We start from the raw sequence: 20,779 nt of genomic DNA, 5'->3' as shown, positions 1-20,779 counted from the left end.
CACGTTTGACCCTCGAGATATATTTGGAAAAAAGTCGTTTTGATCCTCTCTACCCCCCGATTTTGTTTTACATACTTATATGTAACACCCTATATAAAGTGAGTACAAAAAGCCTGGACTGAAACCCGATCTCTCTCATTATAGACCTCTTTTATTGCAAACATCTTGAGGACTGAAAGTCACATTAGGTTCAATGGATGCCGGCCGCAGCATCTTAGTTAGCGTCGCACCCTGGCGGGACTTGTTCTTGCATAACGACTGACGATACAATCAAAGCATGATATGGTACTGGCCATGCCCGGTTTGAATTTCATGTAATTCGGTTCATAAATGGCCGAGATGACAAAAATTATCAAAGTCCTGGTGTGAGATCGAAGGACGTCAACTCATTTTAGTGTGGCAGATCAGTATTCCAGAATTAGCCAGTGTTGATTCCACCATCAGTAAGATCTTGACGGGGGCTACCATTCCCTTTGTCGGTACCTACTTCCGACGCAGACGCGCCGTTCACCTGCAATTCGCGTTTGAAGTTTTTACAAAATTTGCAAAAATGCGCTAAAAAGGCACTGTGAATGTTGAATCGATCAGGATCAACTTTTGTCGATGCGTATTATATCGCTAATGCCCAGTTTGAATTCCATGCAATTCGGTTCATAACTAAAGGAGATAACTCACGGAGATGTCAAAAGGGCCTTCTTTATTTTTTGGCCTGCATTGCCAATTCACGAACTCCGATCTACACACTATTAGAGGAAAGGTTACTTAGAGCTCAAGAAGATCTTTTGAGAGCATAAGAATTAAGACACAAGAAAAGCAAATAACCAGTTTAGAAAGAGAATATTTCAAGAAAAAGAAGAAGCGATGATATCAAAAGACAAGAAGTGAAGATTATTAAACAAAATAAACTGAAGTTACAAGAAGAATATTCAAGAAGAAGTTGAATTGGCACAATATTCCAAGTTACCTACTAAGTGAAGAAGAATTTGAAGATGATAAGGACGAAAAACAAGTTGAATAAATATAAAAATTACTGAAGATGAATGAAGAGATTAGTGAAAAAATGAAACCAAATGATGGAATTAGTTAGAAAAATACAAGTACTGAAGGATTTAAATTGCTTGCACAAAGAGGAGATCAATCAAGTGATAAAGATAAGAAGGATGAACATTTTTTTAATGCAAACAATTAATGAAGACAAGATAAGTGTAATGAAGTGACGTGTAGGTAGGCATTTGCTTTATATACAATTTTATTGAATAAGTTTAGGGTTTTTAGATTGGATAGGTTAGTCATCTATGAATTGTTGACATTGACTTTTAGGATTGTCTGGGGATAGTGGTTCTTGACTTTTCCATGCTTAGGAAATAGGTTTTTGAATATCTTGGAAGTGTTTGATTACGTTAGTGGGTATGGATTTCGATTGGAATTTTTTACAAGTTTTTGGTGTCATTTTGAAAATTTGTATGGAGAGTTCCCGTTTTTTTGACTGTTGTTTTTCAATTCTCATGAGGTTTTCTTCGTTTAAAAAACAGAAGGGGGTAGGGGGAAGGACAGCATTTATTTGTGTATCATTTCATCTTCGTAAAGTTACTACTCCGCAAATGAAATATGTATTGCGAAAATTAGTATAAAAATAGCAGAGAATTGGCTTTCCTTTTTTGTAAAATCAAATAGTTTATAGAAACGGTTAATGAAAAATTCTTAAAGCGGTACGTGACAGCTTAGGAATTAACAGGTACAAAGAACTCCGCAAGGAATTACCGAGTAAAAAGTACTCACTCGTAAATAACACGCGAAATAATAATATTTTATAACAAATGATATGCTCATTAGGTCTTCGTTATTGCTAAAAATTCCATCAATAACGTGTTGAGACTATTGAAAAAGACACAAAGTAGAATGTAGTAAAAGCAACAGTAACTATATTGATATAAAAGCTGGATGACACTACCAAAAACAATGGTTACCGGAGCGGGAAAAAGGATGCAACACATAATGGGCTTCCAAGACCTTAGTCCTCGATTGAGCATTTAGAAAAAAAGCAAGCTATGTGCTATGTGTAGGACAAAATCCGCCACTGGAGGAAATCGCCGAAAATTGGAATCGAGATAAGAAGCTGGCAAAAGTTTTTATTCGCCGTACGATTTTGCCCCACCTCGACTTTGTGTTATTCTATCGCTTCATGAGGAAGGGAAAAGCACGGAATTTCACAGTGACCTTCCTGTACCGGTCATGCTTAAGTTGATGGATCAAGTGTTTCATGAAGCGAGTTCAAATTCGTCCTCCCCATATCAAATATGCTTACCCATAATAAACATGCTTTGAAGGTGAAGGGTGGAAATCTAAAATTAACCCTCGCAATTCTAATCGACAGTGGCTTTTCTTCCCTTTTTTTTACATAAGAGCGACCTTTACATTTTAATTGCGTAATTGCATGCGCCTAATAGTCAGACGAACGGAGGTAATTGATACTAATTGCTTTATTATAGGTCGTGATTCTTTTTTCGCCACTACCGCTTTTAATTATAATCCCAAAGCGAAGCGCAAATCGTTAAAAGTAAAATTGCTAAGCCAAAAACGTTAGTTAATCGTTAATAAGGCTTAAAAGGAGAACAATGTTTATCCGAGTTGAAACGCTAATTAAATTTCCGCATTACTTCGCCGTGTGTATTTAATTGTTCTAGATTCTTTACCTAGAAAACTTTAATAAAAACAATGGCGTTAAAAATCGTTATTTACATTTGGCTAATTAACGTTTTTCCTCATTGCTTTAATTTGCATACGTATTTGTACAAGTCACCGCAATATTTAGATGAGTACTAACAGGACTTGCAGATTAGCGTAGGATTTGGTATGAACGTCCTTCGCAACTGACCAAGTGTCTTTCCATATACGGTCCGGTACAAGTAATCCCTCATGTCCCACGTCATATTCGCAGTTATTCCATCAACTTTTCACGCATAAATTTCTAGCAATATTTGTCCGCAAATAGAAATTGAGAGGTGTCTGTTGACGTACCGAAAGTGCTATTATGATGATCGTGAAGGCATCTTTCGTTCGCAAACAAAAAGCCAGGAATTTAAATCATATTTGATTTATAAAACAACCTGTACAAGTGCATCGACATTACCTGAACAAGTTTCAATTACGTAGAATGCAATGGAAGTATCAATTTAATTTTTTTCTAATTCCCGCAACTCGGAATTTACTATAATTTTATAAATTAGGTACTCATAGCATGGTTGGTGGTATTTCGACTTGTTTTTTAATTAGTTATTTTAATAAGTCAATACATGAAAGTAATGATGATCGAATGTACGGCAAATGGATCAAGATTAACATCTGCCATACCATATACAAACACCAGCAAGAATTATGCTATCTCATTTTTTTAAATATATAAGAGACAGTCTTTTGCGATTAGTAATCGAAATTAATCTATTCCTTGTTGTGTATCGGTTAATTCGAATACTCAAAGAGTAAAGACAAAAACATCTTGAAAATTGTCAATAATGAAAACAGTGTTTCTGTTTTAATTAATTGTTATCAATTTATCATCATCAAATATCATGTGCTCTTTACGGGCGAAAATCAAAAACAATGTCAGAATGACCCTATGTTTTGTTGATTAAAAGATATACAGAAACATATTTTATAAAACAGTTTCTGTATAATGATTGTTGAATAGTCTGGCGTTTTCAAAATAGCTATACTGGGTGAAGTCAAAAAGTTACCTGATCTAACCTCACTTTTTTACATGAAATACCCTGTAAATTTTAACCTAAAAACGAACATATTACATTTTCTGACAAAAATATGACTCACAATAAAGAAAATTTTCAAAAAATTAATCAAAAAGATTAAAAACAATTTATACAAATTCAAAAAAATTTTTGAGATCTTTTTTGAATGTTTTGAATCCTTTGAATCTTTTTTGAATATCATCCATCTTGTGTTACCTATACTAAAAAAAATTAATATGCTATATTTTTAGATTAAAATATAGATTGTGCAATTGACATTTTTTAAATTTTCCCTCGTATCTCTTTAAATGTGCGAAAATCAAATTTTCGTTTTACCATTTTAACTATGACTGTATGACCCAACAAGAGCACATGACGTTTAAATTACTTTTTTGATAGTACTAACAATTACAAACCCTATACAGGTGTCGAATGCGAGACACCCTGTAGGTACTATTAAGTTTTTTAAAAAACCAATTAAAGCATGGATTCTGGTTAATAATTACGTGCAACAAAAAACACACGTGTTTACACCTATTTCATTGTATATTAATAAACAATGTAAGAGGCAGGTATTCTAAAAATTGATCTTTACAAAGGTCGTATTTCAACGTAAGTAGATAATGGTTTTTGTACTTCTCATCGAATGAAGGTTTTTTCCCTCAAATATAGACGTTTCCTTTGCGTGTTGGAATGTTGAAAGATGTGCAAAAACGACATCGACGACAGTTTGAGAGAGCATCTCCGGAAATTAATCGTTTATGGATCGAGTTATTCAGCTATTATAAACTGCGTGCATTTATTTATCTATAGTTAATTATTACCGATTTTTAAATAATCAAAAAAATGAATATTTGATTCTCGATTAATTGAACTGTATTGCTGTGCATACCTGAAGCATTTGATGAAGCCGATTTATTCGGGAATCGGAATAATCTGAAGCATCGTATTTATTTGAACAATCTGAAAAATCGGAAGAATCAGAAGAAATTAAAAAACAGAAAGAATTCAACTAAACTGATGATCGGTCAAACTTAAGGTTCTGAAGAATTTTATGGATCTGAATAATTTGAAGAATCGGAAGAATTTGATGGATCCAGAATTAAGAAATGAAGGAACCTGAAAAATCTTATAGACCTGGAGGTTTTGTAAAATCGAAAGGATTTTATCGATTTAAAAATTCGGAAGAATTTGAAGAAACGTGAGTGTGATGCATTTGAAGAACATCTTATAGTTTCGAAAATCGGTAGAATTCTACGAAATGGAAGAATCAAGAATATCACGAAGGAACTAAAACATATGATGGAAGGGGAAGTATCCCAATAACCCGATCAAATGGAAAAAATAAAGAATTCGAATACTTAAAACAAAAGAAAGCGAAAAAGGTCCGAGCAAATGCAAGATTTTGAAAAAATCTCAAGAATCTAAAGTGTGATGCAATGATGAAACAGAACCGGGAAAATGACGTGAATAATGCAAACCATCCGAAGTAACCGAAGGATTCGAAATAAGCTCTATAAACTAAACGAAGGAGCCCGAGCATCTCTAGAATCTGAAGAAACTAATGTTCTGTGAGTCGGCAAGTCGGAGACTCCAAACAATGAGAGGATCGAATAAGTTTGAAGAGCCGGACGATACGAAGAATGTGCGTCAAAAATCGTCCAGAAAATAAGACTCTTATTAAAAATTAAAGATAAAAATCTTATGGATCGGAAAAATTTACAGATTGTGAAAGATCGAAAAAACTCGCAAGAACAAAACACTTAGAATCTATAGCATTGCAATGACTTGAAGGATAGGAAGAATTTGGCGAATAAAAAGAATTAGAGGCGATTGAATAATCGAGAGAATTGAATAGAAAGGAAAAAATCTTAAAAGGTCCTATATGGATCTCGAGGATTTGAAGAATCGATAAGTTTCGTTGAAACTGAGGCATCTGAAGAATCTGAATGATACATCAGAAGAATCTAAGAAAACTGCAATGAAGAATATAAAAAAATTGAATTTGAAGACAATAATGGATCCGAAGAAAGGGAATAATCCGAAAAAGTCAAATTCGAAGAATGTTAACAAACAAAGAATGTGAAGAAATCGGACAATTCCGAAGAATCGAAACAATGATTCTTATTTCATCTTTTTTAGCACAGTTAACAGTTGAGTGAAGCATTTAATTTCAGTTGTTTAACTCAATTCTTACTTAAAGCATTCATATTCTTTATTCAATGCTTAAAGCTTAAAGTTAATTAACAAGTCGTATCAGACACAGTTTTTGTTTAGAGATTACTGAAAATCGTTTGTCTTTATATCTGATTATCATCAATCAGAGCGATTATTTGATTATCGATTATAACAATTAAAATTTGTTGATTATTCATACAATTTAATGTCAAACTAATCAGATTGTTTTGTCGATTAATGCCAGTTTGTGTACCAGAACCAGAAAAACTATTGCAGTTATCTCACATGACACAATCGGTGATTGCCTAAAGCAAAAGATATGTTTGCCTAGGTAGGTACTGAATTTGATACAATATTGAAGGGCGCATACCACTTGCATTAAACGAAATTCTAACTGTACCAAATGAATAATACAGTCGTTACGGAAACTGAAAGGACCTTGCGATAACGGTTGGTTAACTCCAAGTTTCGCTTTGTGATTTTATATCCGCTTCTGTTTCTCCTTTTCATACAGAAATTCCTTGGGAGGTGAACTAATTTTTTTTGTTGGTGCATCAAACGATCTAAGTTAATAGCGACGGCCCCCGGTTTAAACCTTGCGACGCCCTCACTTTATCTATATCATTTACGGTCAAAGGAATTTCTCACACAAGCACATAAATTGCTGTTAAAGCATAATTTATAGTTTAGCAAAGATAATGGAAGAGGAAGCTTATAGACAGCTACATAAGTTTCTTAACGCTAATTGTAGGTGCACGTCAGGCACGTTAACAAGGACAAAGGACGATATTGGCAAAGGACGGACGGAGGATGAGGAAAAAAACCTGATCGTAACTCTAAACATAGTTACTAAAACACACGTTAACAATCTCGCTTCCCTGTTTCGTAATTAAACATTAAATGCTTTGAAGATCGTCGATGGTATTGAATGTAATTAATATAAACGTATTAAGTTACCTGTAAAACGTAAACGGTTACCATCGGCAATTTTCTTCTTATTGTTGTATCACTCAATTGACTTCGGTTTCGCAATATCCTCTAGTCGTTTATTTATATAATTATCTCCGACTGGAATCGTGCAGTATCTTCCATTTTATATTACCTATTAAATAATAGCGCACGGTTTTTTTTACCGTAGTCCTCCCAGGTTCAGAGCTTATCCGAACAAATTGCATGTGGTTATAGTGGTTGCTGTTGCTGCCAGTATTTATCGTATCGTATTTAAATAACATTAGTACAGGTGGTTGTAAAGCATCCAGACATTGAAGTTTTAATGGCAGTACGCTTGCAATCTTGATTGAGTGGTTTTTTTGTACATTTTATCCATTTTTCCCAAGATGAGAAAACAGCACGTAAGCCATAACTTACTGCAAGAGCAAGAGCTGATGATAAATAATGGAAAAACCGGGCGTAGACAATTTACCTAAATTACATTTGGAGATGGACAGGCACAGGATAACCGTTTATATAACTTCCTTAATTTTGCGCGACGTTTTCTAAACAAGGCTGCGTCAAGGTTGTGTATATTACAGCAACCGTGTACTATTTTCTATTACATTATAAACAACACTATGCATATTTAGTAGTTAGATATTAATTAAGAAAATGCAAAAGTAGGTACTAATCCAAGGTTTCGACCACTCCCAACCTTTTTCGGCCGTCTGTGCAAAATGGGCCAAACGTATCCTTCTCCTAGGCTACCTACCTTTCTCGAGCTGTGTCATGCAGATCAAATTACTGTTGTACTTACGTGCTTATCTCTGTTTAATATCTTAAATCCACGTCACGAGATTAATTTTTATACACCGTGCAAAAAGTCTATTAAGCTCTCGCTTTGACGAGAGGAGCTTTTGTGCTCGACAAAAAAAGTTCGTGGTACTAAACAATAGAATGCCAAACTAATGTTTTTTTCGTTTCCCTTTCAGACTGCCGAATCTTTTGGCGGAATTGGTTTTGGTATAAAACGAGAGATATTTTTTCTGAACCTGGAAGACGGATATTTTGGATGTCAGGTGAACGAATCGACCGACGTACTGCAATTATTCGAATTATCGAAACTATGCGACGGTTCGCCGAATTGTTTTATGGGAACCGACGAATTACGCAAGGAACTGAAATGTACAGGTGAGTGGGTACTTGATAAGTTTCGCCGTTTGTAATAAATAATGCATGAAACGAGTTTGTAACAAATCGCAGTCTTCTTTGTGACCAGTAGGTAATAGATTCAGAAATGCAGCTTTAACAAAAAGGAGATCGCCTTCGATTAAAGCAAACCAATAATGGCGACTACGTTTTTATTCACGTTTTGTAGATCTATACCTACGTCTAAGACCACGTGTAAATTAATGGGCTGAGTGGTTTGAACGAAAATTACTGTTAGAGCAAAAAAGTGAAAAATGCGAAAACCTGCATTTATTAGTTTTTATCAAATCAATGTTATGGAAAGGTTTTTGTAAATATCTAGGAAGTCGACAGAAAACGCGTAGGTATCATTAAAAATGTATTTACTTGATTTTACCATAATTGCTTGACGGTACCGTTAGAAGCAGCCCACGAATAAAAAATACAAATTAGATAGATCTGATACTTGATATTCTTAACAATTTTAGGTACAAATTAATTGTCAGGTTCCCCGTGTACGTGATGAATTATGGGTATCAAAAATTTAGGAATCCATATTTTATTTCAACCACTGACTTCTTTTGTTGGTGTTCTTTCAAAGTTTTTTACATAATGTTGCATCAGACCAGAAGAGGAATGATTCTAGGTTGTCCTGTGTTCTTATCAGCTTCATGGAATTCTGATCACCAAACATTTAAGAAGAATTTCAAATATAGTACATCGTGGTACAAATAGAAAATTTTTTTTGAGAAAAAATCGCGAATAAAAATTCACAGGCACAGTTAGAGCGGGGGGATCGACAGTCGCAATGGCCAATAATCGTCGAGTCTCTCAGTCGAGGGGGACGATTTTCCCAACTTCGCTGTTGAGTGGAAGCTTTGGAGTCCCTGGTTCGAATCCGGGTTCGAGCATAAACATTCCACGTGAAATGGCAACCGGTTACTAAAACACCCATATTTACACCTGTCCAGCTAGCTCTAGGCTCGAACTCTGAACAAAATTTCTACACTTGAAATCAGGAGTCTGTGACCCCGCGTCTTTGATATGTGAATCAATTTCAGACATACGCTAAAGCGCTGTCACATCTATCCAGTGTGCGAAATCGATAAAAAAAAATGTTCTCAAATTGATTCAGGAATCAGTGTACTTAACACTAAAATTTATAATTCTCCCAGCCCCGACGAAGATCTCGATAACGACTTTAATTAAATTCTTTGGAACACCCAGCAGCCTTGAGCACATCTCTGCAATTCCAACAAATTGAATTACAATTTTATTCAGACACCTAGACCTAGCGTAACCCTGGGCGAAGGATGCTAGACTCGTATAATCGTGTAATTGTAGTCGGTGCCCCTGCGTCATTGATTTGCGAATCAATTTCGGACATACGTATATGTATTCCGGAACAATGCAACATATAGCAAGTGTAAAAAATCTATACAAAACTTGTCTGAAATTGATTTACCAATCAATGACGCCGGGTCCACAGATCTTTGTGTACAATTTATAATGTTGCCCGCGTTAAGTCATATTCCCACCCTAATGTGACGTCACCAACGGACCTGGCTGTCAGAATTGTTATAGCTTGCCAAGTTGTAAACGATTTTATGTCTTACTAACCTATCATAGCACATTTTATATCTGTGATACGCGGGCATAAAGTACCACTTTATGCCCTAGGGCCTAGGGCATTAAGTATCACCATAGTAACTCATTTATACTTAATGACAAAACAAACAAATATTTGCAGTTCATTGAAAATTAGAAACGTCAATTATTAATTGTCAATACCTACTAAATCACAAGATTGGCCTTATTTCGTATAGTTTCTGGAACTTCTTCCTCATTCATGATGAATTGAGTTATTTAAAATTACGTTTGACGTTTGGATGGTTTCAATCACATTAACAAATTCGAACCACGCATACTCGATCAAACATAATGAATTATCTTGTAAACGAATTTTGACGGAGAAAACTATTTGTAAAACATAAAATTGTGTATGTACCACGGGCATAAACTGATGTTTATACTATCGGGCGACTAAAAAGCTCTCGGGCCATAGGCCCTCGAGCTTTTTAACTCGTTGCCCTCGAGAATATAAACATCACTATTATGCCCTTAATACATAAATAACTATTGTATTAGTGCTATATCCGTGTATCCGTATCGTAATCGTATATCATATAGCATTCTTGACTCGGGAGTCGGGGTACTGACTTTGCGTGATTACTTTTATCCTGGATCGTCATTTAGGCTCGAATAAGCACAAAACTGCTCATTTACATACGAAAACAAATTTATTGGACAATCAACGCGTGATGCCGAAATGGAAAAGAGGCAATCAGGGCCTGCGAACAATGCACCACGCACATGTGATCGATCGAAACAAATTAATTAAATGAAGCTTTAATTAGCTTATAATGACAATAATCTTAAATCCAATACTAATTTTCTTTCACACACGCACAAAAATACATCTACAAACTGGCGTGAAGTGGATTCCTCATAATAATGATTTCTACTTTATAACTTGGTTCTAAATTAAATGAACCTCTGCTTAAACTACTCAGTTACAATCAACATGTGATTTCAACGCAGCAAGGGCCCACTCCACTTTTGCACCGGCAGCCTTCTATATCTACAGAACCATCATATCACATATACAACGTGCGTATTTTGCTGAATACAATCTTATAATAAGCATATCCGTAAAGATACAATGTAGTCCTTTATATGTACAAATTTTCTTTACTTACAAAAGCCTTAATTAATTTTACATTGAATGACAATTAACGCTCGTTACAGTTTTTCTGCCAGTTTTGTTAACAATATTTCAGATTAATTGGAAGTTACGGGGTTTTATTTGTTTCGTTTGGTTTATTTAGGGAAGTTGACAGGAAAATACCACCGTACAGATTTGTAACGTCAAAATATGAATAGGGAACGTGTCAGAATAGTATATTAAGATACAAGTGTATAATCAAGTCTTTAAAGCACGCGCAACGAGTTTAAGGGCACGACGCAAAGCGGAGTGCCTTTAACGTTGCAAGTGCTTTAAAGACCAATTATACACGTGTATCTTATAGTATTTTTTATTATACCTGCAGTATAATTTAAAAATAGGTAATACAATGAAGTCATATTGACGTTATACTCGAATACATGTCTAATTAAGTGGGCTGGGTGTTCGTAATTTCACGATTGCCATGGAAATGTCACTTGACGTTTGCTTATAAAAATCATCGTCTTTGTGAATTAAACGATTTCCGTTGAAAAAGATAATACACCGCCCATTAAATCGCTTGTTGTAAAATCTAAACAAACGTTGGTAGGTGTAAAATCCAGCTCCAGTAAAGCCTATTATAAAGAATATGAAAAGTTGTTTCCATGGATGAATAGGAAGTTACTTACGAATACAGTCTTAAATGAATCGATAATGCTTGCATACATGAAGGAAATGTCAAAGGTATTTAAATCTTCTATATTTTGGTGCATTCATTCAAAACTTCCAAGCAATGTTGCGATTAAAAAGTGGAACAGATTTGGAAGCATGCCCTAAATTACGCGCGTTTGTGAAAGCTTCAACCAAAGGATGGGTACAAAAGCCAAAGAAATGTTCTGCATTTACAGAAAGCGACCTAAGAGGATTTTTTATTTCATCCAGATGACAGTTTCAAAAGTCATACTTGAAGTATCGTTACTTAGCAACTTTAAAGCACGTGTGTTTTAAAGGCCTTTTTTCGCTCGCATTTGAGTGTTTAAAACGGAGATTGTGATTCAGGTATAATAAAAAAGTAATTAATTATCTGGAATTTGGCATCGATACTGCCTTAATCGATATTTTATTTTATTTTATTTTATTATCCCTCTCTTGTTTATGGAACCTTGACGAAAGTTTTTCACCGCGGAAACACTGTTTTAATGCTATAACTTTCCTAAAATCCGGTCCGTGAGTCACTTGCTACTATAATGAAAAAAAGCTTCGTCGTTTCCAAAGTGAACGTCATCTGTTTTTGATAGTAACTTTTGGGCTTCCTCAATGTCTTCTTGAATGCATCTTCTTCCGTAGTCAATTCGTTGAAATGACTCACTGGCTTGAAATGCAAAATACATGTAAAGTCTGAAGAATTTTTGATGTAATGCACCGAGATAAGTGTAGGACAACAACTAGATCGTGTGCCGAAGAATCGCGAAAACAAGTAAGTCTAGTAAGTTATGTGTTCTAATCGTCGGCAAACGACTTGCAGATAATTTCTTTTCGGTACGCAGACGAGAAATAAGATTCCTAGCAGCACAGTGTGGAATCCCCCCCCCCCCAGCCCATACATTAGAAATTAGAATCAACGTTTCATCTGTTTTATCAAAAAAGTAACATGGGCGTCATGTGCTTGTTTTAAAACCTTGAAGTTTTTTTAGTTCGCCGAGATATGAAGTAAAATAAAAAAATTGTCAATTTCAGAATGACCCTATATTTTCTCAGTTGAAAGAAATGTTTACTAAAAAAGTTTCATGAATTGTTGAATAATCTGCTGTTTTCAAAGTAAGTATACATGGTCAGGTAAAAATGTTATCATTTTTTGTATATTTTATTCTAAACAGAATTCTCTCTTCAAAAATATAACACACTAGGTATGATATGCAAAAAAGAAAAATGTGATGCAAGGACATTCAGAAAAGGTTAAAAAGATTAACAAAAGAATTAAAAAAGGTTTCCATGATTCAAAAAATTCAAACAAAATTTCAAAAATTTTTTTTCAATTTTGAACTAATTATTCATTTTTTTAAATTTTTTCTTGTTATATTTTTAACAATAGAATTTAATGTGCTGCGTTTTTAGCGTAAAATACGCAGGGCGTTCTATTAAAACAAGTTGGAAAGTACTCAACGTGTCGAGCTACCTAAGGGCGTCTTTGTGCGACGGATCGAGGTTTTATTAGCAAACTTATTTCATGCTACAGTTTGAAATATAATATGCATGCAAATGATTGTGGCAGAAAGCTAATGCTCCAAACACGACCATTCTACGATAATTTTTTCGAGAGTTATACTTAAAAAACCTTTGCAGCCGACCAACCGAACAGCCAAAGTGAATATATACCTAAGCGCTACTTTTTTCAAAAACGCACTAAAAAAGAGGTTAGGTCGTATAACTTTTTATCTTACTTACTGTGCAAACGGTAAATTATTCGACAATTATTATTAAGAAACTTATGTAATACATATTTTTTGTAACTCTTTTAACTAAAAAAATATATGGCCATTCTCAAATTGACAAATATTTTGGTTTTCCCCCTTTCTCTTAAGGGAGCGAATATCTTTTTATTTTACCATTTTAAGTTTGCTCGGAAAAGAACGCATGACGCCTATATTACTGTTTTGACCGATGTTGTTTTGTGGAAGCCTTCTTTCTAGCAAACCAGGAAAGGGTGTTCGTGGCACCCTAAACAAGGTCCAGCAATTGATACACAAACCTTTTCGACGGGCCGTACCATCGTTGTCTTTACAGTCTTATTACGATCATTCTCACTTTTGCCGGAAATTGACTATTTCTCAAAGCCATTTAAAGAAAGATCAAATTGATCCATTAGGATCTTACGAGTCTCCTCCTTCCCGAATACCAGTTCTTTTACAACCACGGACGTGATCTTAACGAAAATATACGTCAAACTGCTGCGAATAAACCATTTATCATAGTAGAAGAAACCTAGGATGATATGATTGGTGAACGTCGAATTCGCACACCTCGTTAAAAAGCCTCATTGTCAATTGCACGTTGCTTAAAATAACAGTAGTCCCAAATTGCTTCCTTGAGGCTCACCATTTGAGTGGGATTTCATTACCTTACCATATTACATTGTCGATAATTTATCAGTGTCGTGACATACAAAAATTGTTTTCGCGTGGCTCACGAGCATTGTTCGAAACAAGATAATTCCCTCGGCAGCGCACGTACCAGACCGAAACCCAAATTGGCGTGGAGTAAAGATTGAGCACCTGCAAAATACGTTCAACTTTTAATACGGCGTTAATGCCTTATTTTTCCTGCGTACTTACAAAGAATGTTTACAATTTTGCACGCAACGAAGTATAACAAAAGGGGCACAACGAATTCATGTTTCCCTAAAAAATATTAGACACGGTTGTGGTTTCATTGTCCAAACGATATTAAAACAATTAGTGGTCACTTCCCGTACTCTGAAATCGTACATCATATTTCTAATGCGATTACTTTGATTACCTACGGAACAACTTTTACTTTAGATTATTATCGTAATTTGATGTAGGTACGTATGCCAAACGTGTGTGTACATTTTAAATAAGATTAATAAAACAAAGAGATATTATTTATTTAAACAATAGTCAACAGTTATAAAATAATGTCTCCATTTGTATAATTAGCACTGCATATTAGCGTTATGGTATTAGTAATAACTGTCCTAGAAAATCTATTAACATAATGAGAAATATACAGAAATATAATCTTTCTCAGAAAATTGATCTAGGGCTATTTGAATTTAGCCCTAATCTGTTCTGGCCTAGGTTCTGGAAGTGTCTCCTAGATGAGCATTTCAAATTAGCGCCTAACAACCTAGGCATCTAGTAATAATAAGTTTGTTATGTTGTGGTATTTAAAGCATCTTCTCTCTTCTACCTTAAAAATCTTCTTTAAGATTTCGTAAATAAATAACCAATCAAAACCAAATTTGATTAACGTCAGCTTCGAAATAAACTGCACACCTGTTGCTTTTTTATCGGCGATAACACGTGTTTGTCTTGAAACATTACACTTATTAAATAAACAAATCACAATAAACAAATTTCAAGGCGATCAAATTAAACATAACTTAAAGATTTAAAATTTAGTATACAAGACGACGTTGGACTTCAAATTTAAATAAAAAGAACGAACTCCGTGTTTAATTCAAAACCAGAAACCAAATGTACACTTTAAAAAATTGATATATCCCGCATAATACAGGGTAACGCATTATTATTACAGGGGCCGAGCCCAAGCAAAACGTTTAGCATGACGTTGTTTACATAACAATACCAATCATGAATGGTCATTTAGAGTTTTTTTATACAAGACTAATTCACTTAACATACCTATTCTTCATTAGATTTGAAAACCCTATGACCATAAACCTAAGAAATATAAACCCTGTTCAGAACATAACGAAATGTTGAAGCTCAAGTATCAAAACTAGGGTAGTCTAAGCTTCTAACTTGCATACTCAGTGCCGATTTTTCATGTTTCAGTTAAACTTATTTAATAGACAGAATGCCTTTGTATACATTAAAAATAAAAAAAGTTTTGCGTCATCTAGCGGTTAGTAACTAACCTGATCTCTTAGGCACCCAGCTTTGAAGCTTAACCTGAAAATCATGAGATAATCAAAACCGTGCCAAATTAGGTTAATAATAGGTTATACAGGAGTCAAGAATCTTAACAAAAGAAATTACCTAGGCGTCCAGGAACTTATCAGATCCTGGCCCTACTTTTGAGTCTAAATAGTCGAGAGACGACATAGTCTCGTATTTTAAATTTAGACCTACAAATCTTCTACGGAAATATCTAGAAGGCTGGCCATTGGTTAACTGGTACTTAATGCAAAACATACCTGGAAACTTAACGTTATTTCACTTAGGCTTAGACGTACTAGAGGAATCGTACTTTGTGAAGTTGCGTTTATTACGTATGGTAAAGTTGTGACTCATACGAGAAAAGCTACTATCCAATCTGGTCAATAATAAAACTCAAACTTTACCAATGGTTCTTTTGCTGTTTTACATATACCAAGATACTAAGCTTTTTTTTATAATTTGGTGATTTGGTTATGTAAAAAAATTAATAGGAACGCTACGGATTCGATTGCGTAATTAAAGGAACATATAAGTCCCTAAGTGATCACTTTCACAGCTAACATTACTTCAATATTACAATGATCTTGGCATAGCCATATTGAAAATTTAAATCTTACCTCTAAGGCACCGACACAAATTTGTACTTAAATGGGAGTAGGTTCATTAACTAAAAAAATGTTACAGACTGAACACAACGACACATTTTTTCAGTAACTGTTCGATCGGGATACATTTAACTTTTGTTAACAAGAGAGCCTTTTAAAAAAAGGTCTCGTTATAATCGACGTAGTTTTCTTCCGTAATCGAACAAACCGCATTAAACTTAGCACAAGAATTTACTTCAACTGTTTCTGCACAGATTATTCTGATTGCCACGAAACTGCGTCTTCAAATTACCAAAATATGTTCAATTACTTGGCAAAATTAGCGTACAGAGACGTACATGCTCTTTTTCCCGTCGCGAGGTGAACAGCATATGGCGAGACAGTCGCCTTTTTCTCACCACCCTCGTTTTTTTTCATTATTTCCGGATTTAACAGAACACCACTTCAACTAAACCATCGCACTCCTACTTCCGCCAAGTTCAAATGCAACGCCAATAAATAAGGAACGCTTGAGGAGTCCTCTTCCATGACTAACATATGGGAAAAAGAATCGTGCACTTGCATCTTCATGCGTCTTGAAATCAAAGAACTTTCTCGATAAGCAACGTCATTATCTCAAAAGGACAAGATATAAAGTACGCAAACTGACCAGATGATTCGCCCAAGTAAATAACAATTTAGGCGAAGCAGGTTCCTGAACAGCAAAATGCACTGTGTCGGGTCCTTACGAAATGCTTAATGAATCTCGATAATCACGTAGAAATCGCAAATCGAAGGTAGAAACGTAAATCTGGAGATCCGCCCCCGAAACGTAGCGGTGTTACAAACTGAGCTTCTTTTTTGCTGTGATTTTTAAGCGAGTGTAGTTTCAACCATTGGTGTTCGTGAACCGAACCCACTCTATACTTCTGAAGATCCATGACCGACAGGGCCGTCTGTTTCGAACTCAACCCAGCTACTATTTTGCCCTTCAGCTGCTCAAGTATTTGGGGCAGTTATTCCACTTCAATAAGCACTGTTACGATGCTACTCAGTAATTGCCTAGGCCTTTCATCTCCTCGATGATTTGTGTTAGACGGTTTTCTAACACTAAACTTCTTCATTTAGTAACGTTATAACTTATAACGAATACTACCTTGTTTGCGCATGTAGCTAGTCACATATAAAACGAATCTACCAAAATATGTAGCATGAAATCCATTATTTGACTTTTTTGCAATTCTAGAAGGTCTAGCAGTTCCATTATTCCTTAGCAAAGAGCGTAACATCCTTAATTATTCTCATAATTGCTCTTTTTTTACGGAACCTAACCTCACGGTTCAAAGTTGAATAACAGAAATTTACGTCAGCATTTCGCTTATTGTTAGCGTTACCCAAATTTCACAAAGCAACTTTCTAACCTACCTACAAAATTGCACGTGCAGGTAATCTTACCCATATCTTTCAGAAAATAGTACGCTCGCACGTAGAACACAGAAATGCCTTTAATGTTTTATGTATAAGTTGTGAACGTCTAAGATATCCTTCTCGCTGTTAATTACAATAATTAATTGTAAAGGATGTTAGGATAATTGCAAGGTATCGATAAATTGTCTATGATAAACAAATACGAATAATTGACAATGGTGGATTTCTGTTAATTAACAAAGTACGAAGGGCCCCACTGAATTTCAAGCAAACGTCTTAATAACACTATGCAACCAATTGGCTGACCACCCGTAGTAATCGTGTTAATCAAACGTGCCGAGGTATTTTTCTTGTCACAAAAAAGAATGGTAATCACCATAATCTTCCTAACGTTCTCTAAAGTGTAGGTGCTTCAATACAAATTAAATTGGATGTATGTGTGCACAAGTTCAGATCGTTTCGTGCTTGCCCTCTGGTATTCCATGCCATGCATTTCTGCGAAATTACCTTCTTCGTTTCTTGCATCAGAAGTATTCTGCAATTTCCTCGTTTAAACTGTGGTTTGATTTACAGATGACTGCCGAAAGGACGATGGGACCGTTTGTCAAAATGGTGTTTGTCTCGACAACAACTGCCATTGCAACGACGGTTATGGCGGCTGCAGTTGCGAAGTTCCAGGTAAGTTTTTTTTTTGTACGTGATGGCTAATTCAAAATGTGTTAAACGACGTTTATTTACTTCGCACCTAACGCACGACTGGCGTGTTGTAACGTGATGTACCTAATCGTTGCACGCACCAAAAAAACTATACACGTGACTTTTTATTCATCAAACCTTCAATGAACTAGATCTTCAATTAATCAACCAAATGATTCATTTTTAGACGAAAACGAATGTAAATATAGACCTTGCGACGTCTTCGCGCACTGCACCAACACCTTGGGAAGCTTTCAATGTACGTGCTTTCCTGGGTACCAAGGAGACGGTTTCCACTGTGAAGGTAAGTGCGGCGTGTAACTAATCTTCGCATCAATCGCCTTAGCTTTTGCGTAAAAATATCAGCCGATAAATTGCCTATCTCGTGAGCATCACAGCATTAGGTCTGGTTTTCAATCAACGAGGACAATGAACTTAGCGTTTGATTTATGACGGGAAACATTTCACGTACCTACGTACGTAATAATCACATTTTGATCAGGATAATGAAATTGATTGACCGCCCTATAGTAAGTACATGTGGAATTCCATCAGTAATCTAACATGCATAATTTTAATCTGTGCACAATCGAGCAATTTGATTCCTCCGTATATAGCAATTATGAGAGTATGCTTTAAAATACAAAGTCTTTACAATTGGCCGAAAGAACCTATAGCCGAGGTCAAGAAGAACTGTACCGTATAATGTGTCCTGGCCCCTGGGTCCCTCAAGGATTTTACTCACATCTAAGACAGCCGTAAAAGGGACGAGGAAGCAAACTGATTTTATCAAATGCACGATTTCTACTCGCACAAATTTGGCATTCCTTTCCGTCAACACAGAAGCAAATTGCCATATACGTCTTAAATACGTAACTGTTAGTTAGGTACTTAGAGCAACTGGACTACCTATATAATGACCTGTGACCCAAGTTTTGGATAAGAATCCAGTACCTAATAATCATGAATCATGAAAAAAACTGTTAGTCTAACATGCGCCCTCAGCGTGGTGGTAAAACTTTATAGGTACATGTGCAATATTGTGCAGCATGTGTTAAACGGTGTGATACGGGGCAAAAATTGGTTAAATTTTACAATGACATTAAGATGGTATCAAAAAATATTGCTGTGTGCAATGGTCTGCGGTGAACCACAACACCCTCAAAACACCTGTCCAGCTAGCTCAAAACAAATTGAAACTAACTTCTTATAATTTCTCCTCGATCACCTTCTGAAAACTACACAATTTTTCAACACCTAACACAATCCTTGAGCACAATGGGTTCGAATTAATTGATTGATAATCACAAAATTTTATTCCGAACACACATGAAAAGAACGTTTAAACAGAAGAAAAAGAAACTCGCAAAGCTTGTTCAGACAAAATATCCTGCGCGCAGGAATTACTTACCTACAGTTTTTTCTCTTTGAATAATCCTATTAATCTGGTCGTTCAACGGTTTGCGATAAGCAAGGCGCACTTAAATCCATACACAAACGCTGACAGCTTCTGAACTTTTCTTTATAATACAAATCTTCATGACAAACAACATTATCTCGATAAATAAAATGGCGTATTGTCCGTGGCTATTTAGACGGTACAAATTCTTAAATTTGATAATAAGAGAACCTTGATAGAAGGCCTGATGCAGAAACCGTGCTTCCGTTACCACTTCAGTCAACTTTCTTCTGTACAAAAATATTATGAAAATGACGAACTGCGTCTTCAGTTAATCAAATAGGGCGGAACGCTTGAATAAAAATCGCGTAACGAAACATACGCTTTCCAACAGTCGCGAATCAGCTACTTCGCAGCATTCTGCTTGCCGTATTTAACGAAACACCACTTCCATAATAAAACCAATCTTCCCCTTCCAGTTTTTTTTCAGATAAAGCGCCAATCAGAACGCGTCCCCGCTTACGCCGAACAAATGCGCACATCGCCAATTACATACACCTTCCGTTATCTCTTTTAACAGCGATAAAAAAAACACGTGCGTTAATTAAATCTCGTCCGATAATAAAAACTCTTATTGCAAACTACCAGATTTGCCTACATTTTACCACCCAATTTCACGTTTTACAACTCTAAATAAACAATACGCGGCTACATAGAATTCTAAAAGGAAAAATAGCACTACAGAAATACAAATTCAAATGAAATTATTAAATTAACCAATTCTGTGCTTATTCGCAAACATTCATGACATAATTAACTATACGCCCCATGGACAAAAAAATGGTACCGTAATAACATTCAAGATTAATAATACAATAATAATAATAATAAATAAATAAGAAACTTGGTACTGAGCATGCGCAAAATCAAATTTGCAAATGGCGTTACGTTTGCTTTTATTCCAAGTGGCTATGTATCAAATTTCATTTTAATGCTTTCATAAATACTTAAATAGGAAAGTTTGCCATTCGGTTTATAAATGGGTAAGATGCCAAAAGGGCAGATCTGGGTCGAGCGTTCTAAAAAACCGCTCGAGCGACGAGCGGTCTAATTGTCTCAAAAATGCTCGCGAGCATCGGGTTGTTGCTTGCGAGTTCCGAGCACTCCTAAAAGTGCTCGAGCGGTTTATCTCGAGCGGAAAAAACGCTCGCGAGCGGTGCTTAATCCTTCAGCGCTTGATGGCGGTTAAAAGCGCTCACGAG

General features: G+C 35.5%; 1 protein-coding gene and 1 long non-coding RNA gene across 2 annotated transcripts in view; one reads left to right on the top strand and one right to left on the bottom strand.

The window, feature by feature from the left end:
- LOC116176069 overlaps positions 1–20,779 on the top strand; it is a 176,383-nt gene that overhangs the window by 36,275 nt on the left and 119,329 nt on the right. Inside the window, 3 exon segments of the mRNA XM_031494536.1 lie at positions 7,847–8,045; positions 17,996–18,100; positions 18,306–18,422. Of these exon segments, the coding sequence (XP_031350396.1) occupies positions 7,847–8,045; positions 17,996–18,100; positions 18,306–18,422 (421 nt within the window).
- Positions 12,818–14,348, bottom strand: LOC116176070. The gene is made up of 3 exons (XR_004146415.1): positions 14,288–14,348; positions 14,100–14,240; positions 12,818–14,039 (listed from the first exon to the last, which is right to left on the bottom strand). It is a non-coding gene; the product is annotated as an uncharacterized LOC116176070 (long non-coding RNA).

This window comes from Photinus pyralis, unplaced genomic scaffold (genome assembly GCF_008802855.1).
Source record: "Photinus pyralis isolate 1611_PpyrPB1 unplaced genomic scaffold, Ppyr1.3 Ppyr1.4_LG7, whole genome shotgun sequence".
NCBI lineage: Eukaryota > Metazoa > Arthropoda > Insecta > Coleoptera > Lampyridae > Photinus > Photinus pyralis.
This window is presented reverse-complemented; position numbering and strand designations above follow the sequence as displayed.